At 41.5% G+C, this 3,331-nt stretch overlaps 1 protein-coding gene across 1 annotated transcript; it reads right to left on the reverse strand.

The window, feature by feature from the left end:
- Nucleotides 1-2,209, reverse strand: LOC126570718 (guanine nucleotide-binding protein subunit beta-like protein). The gene is made up of 3 exons (XM_050228693.1): nucleotides 2,004-2,209; nucleotides 1,559-1,767; nucleotides 1-754 (listed from the first exon to the last, which is right to left on the reverse strand). Exons 1-3 carry the CDS (start codon nucleotides 2,110-2,112, stop codon nucleotides 134-136), a joined length of 939 nt encoding a protein of 312 aa, XP_050084650.1. The 5' UTR covers nucleotides 2,113-2,209; the 3' UTR covers nucleotides 1-133.
- Between the last annotated feature and the right edge of the window lie 1,122 nt (nucleotides 2,210-3,331).

Here is a 3,331-nt window from a genome sequence, read left to right on the forward strand (position 1 = left end):
TTTTAGTTTTCATATGTTATATTGTTCTTTATTCAAAAACAATCATCATGTTTGATTCTTTAACACTCTTTGCAGAGAGAAAAATCACAAACATTCCAGTTTATGTACCCTGGATACACCTTTTTCTGTCGGTTTAGCGACTAGAAACAGAAACCTGCCAAACTCGAATAATATTGTCCGAGTAACCAGCGTAGAGTGTCTGGCCATCGGTGGACCAGGCAAGCGACAAGCATTGTGGTGGGTCACCAGTTTTAGCAGGCTTCAGCTCTTCGACCATCGTTTTATACGCAAGATCCCAAATCTTAATCGATGGTCCATACGCAACGCAAAGCCAGTAGCGATTTGGCGAGAAGCACAATGCGTTGATAACTTCGTTGTGTTCCAGTGTGTGCAGATGCTTTCCATCATTAAGATCCCACAAGAAAGCACGGCAATCCTTACCACCCGAGGTGCAGAGAGAACCATCCGGAGAGACAGATACCGAATTCAAATAGCCATTGTGGCCAAGATGATCGATCTTCAACTTGCAATTGGCCAAATTCCACACCTTCACCACACGGTCCCAACCAGCTGATACGATGATAGGATTGGTGTGGTTCGGCGAGAACCGCACGCACGACACCCAGTCCGTATGGCCATCCTCCTGGATGGTATACTTGCATTCAGCTAATGTGTTCCATAGCTTGATGGTCTTGTCACGAGAACCAGACACGATCTGCCGATTGTCTACCGAGAATGCGACTGATAGAACGTCCTGTGAATAGAAATCGTCAATTAATACATTGCGACCATGAGGCATTAATTATTAAGAATCAAAGATATTGGAGAAGAAATTATTACGGCTGGACTTTTGTTACTAAAATTTGTGTGTCAACAAAAAGTAACCCCGAGTTACTTTAAATAGCAAAATGGGGAAATGGGATTTCATCAAAAGGTTTACTTTAGCACGCTCAAATGAACACCACGCGGATCATTAAAACATTTAGAACTGCGTGGAGCTGGGATTGTGCAAGAACTTTCATTGATTTTCACTATGAAATACAGTATAATCATCTTTTCCCGAGGATTAAGCTACTACTTGCCCTCACAGTAATACTTTTCCATTTTCTGTATAGGTGAATATTTTTAAAATTTCCACAATACCTATATATCGTACCTATTTATCTATTGTAAGCCGAATAATGAAACGGATTCACCATCCCCCCGCAGAGCAACAATACTCACATACAACAACCTTGAAACATTATCTGTTGCCGATTATTGTTATTTCAGAACGCACAACATGAACTTTTTTGTTCTTCAGGCACGCCTCGGCACAATCACAATCTTAACAATCTCGTAGAAACTGGATTTTCTTCTGCCTCGCATAGGCGCGGTTGTGTACTAAGTAAAGCCCCCAGGAAAGAACAAGAAAACTATACACTTCGCATATGAAGCTTCCTCACTGAAAACTGTTAATAGCTTGGTCGTCCTTGGGGTCTTTATGGTTGATTTTAACTTAAATAGCCAACCATTTTCAAAAGGCGCGGCAAGGCAAAACTGTATAAAATGGTCACACCTTGGTATGGTCCTCAAAACGACGAGTTGACACGCCTGCCGCCAGATCCCAAAGACGCAGAGTTTTATCCCACGAGCCAGACAGGGCGAAGTTACCGTCCGATGATAGTACTACATCCGAAATAAAGTGCGAATGGCCGTACAGTCGCTTTTGCGGGATGCCGTAACTGCTTTCATCGCGCGTCAACTTCCAAACAATTAGCGTTTTATCTGCGGAAATAACAATACATTCATCATATATGACAATAGGACTGTAAGAGTGAGGTTATGTAGTGAGGATTGTTCACGTTTTACCTGAATGTGCGAGGCGCATTCAATTGAAGGAAATATTTCGCAGAAGTAATGTGTTACTAATCATTAATACGATACAAGGCGTATCACGCGTACCGTGTTCCTCAATTATAAAATTAACAGTTCGTGGCTTACTCCACAAAACTTGTACCTACCGCGAGATGCAGACAGGATCATGTCCGGGTATTTCGGGTTAGTAGCGATTTGCGTAACCCATCCGGAGTGGCCCAGGAGCTGACCACGCAGCTGCAACGTTTCGGTCATTATTTTCAATAGAGTGTTGCCTTAATTCACAGAAATATTTTCACAGCGATGCGTGGCACGTGTACTCTCGTCGAAGATGCAGGGAAAAAGGAAGTAAAAGCCGTGGTTAGACGAGCAACTTGGTTTGACAGTTACTTGACATGTGGACGCGACAATTGCTGTAAACGCGCGTTTGCTTAATAATATAAAGGCCGCGCTTCACGAGGCGTCGCTGTTGACAATGATCTTTTGTGCGAGTAAAGTTGCGTCTAAACGAGAGCGAATGTTCAGCGAATGGTTCGCGACGAAGTTTATTTTTACGTCATCCCCATACAAGTGCCCGAAAACTTCATCGCGAACACAAGAATGCCCGTGTAGGGAGCGAATGCATCGCGAAAGCATCGCGAACGAACAAACACTGCTGTCAAAGCTGTCATTTCATATAAGACAGTTTCTACACACAGCCAAAATTTGGCGCCTAAAGTCAAAATTGTCGGCAAAAGTCAAAAGCTCCATATAAAAAAAATAATGGTGTGTGTAGGGACGCTTGAAAAGAAGAACTTCAGAAAAACTACAGAATCATCGCGAAATAACTTTAACACACCTGCAAACAGCTTTTTTAAAAATATAATATGCTTTAAGCTGATCGGCAGACACATAATGCTGCACTCCAGTGTACGCCGTACCGTAGATGTAAATTTGTCTCCATCTGCCATTATCTTTTCCAAAATGTTGGAAAAATGAAGTTCTCTTTTTTTGACTTTAGCCGCCAAATTTTGGCTGTGTGTAGAAACGGTCTAAGACAGTTTCTACACACAGCCAAAATTTGGCGGCTAAAGTCAAAAAAAGAGAACTTCATTTTTCCAACATTTTGGAAAAAATAATGGCAGATGGAGACAAATTTACATCTACGGTACGCCCTACACTGGAGTGCAGCATTATGTGTCTGCCGATCAGCTTAAAGCATATTATATTTTTAAAAAAGCTGTTTGCAGGTGTGTTAAAGTTATTTCGCGATGATTCTGTAGTTTTTCTGAAGTTCTTCTTTTCAAGCGTCCCTACACACACCATTATTTTTTTTTTATGGAGCTTTTGACTTTTGCCGACAATTTTGACTTTAGCCGCCAAATTTTGGCTGTGTGTAGAAACGGTCTAAGACAGTTTCTACACACAGCCAAAATTTGGCGGCTAAAGTCAAAAAAAGAGAACTTCATTTTTCCAACATTTTGGAAAAAATAAT

Source organism: Anopheles aquasalis, chromosome 2 (assembly GCF_943734665.1).
Source record: "Anopheles aquasalis chromosome 2, idAnoAquaMG_Q_19, whole genome shotgun sequence".
Classification (NCBI taxonomy): Eukaryota; Metazoa; Arthropoda; class Insecta; order Diptera; family Culicidae; genus Anopheles; species Anopheles aquasalis.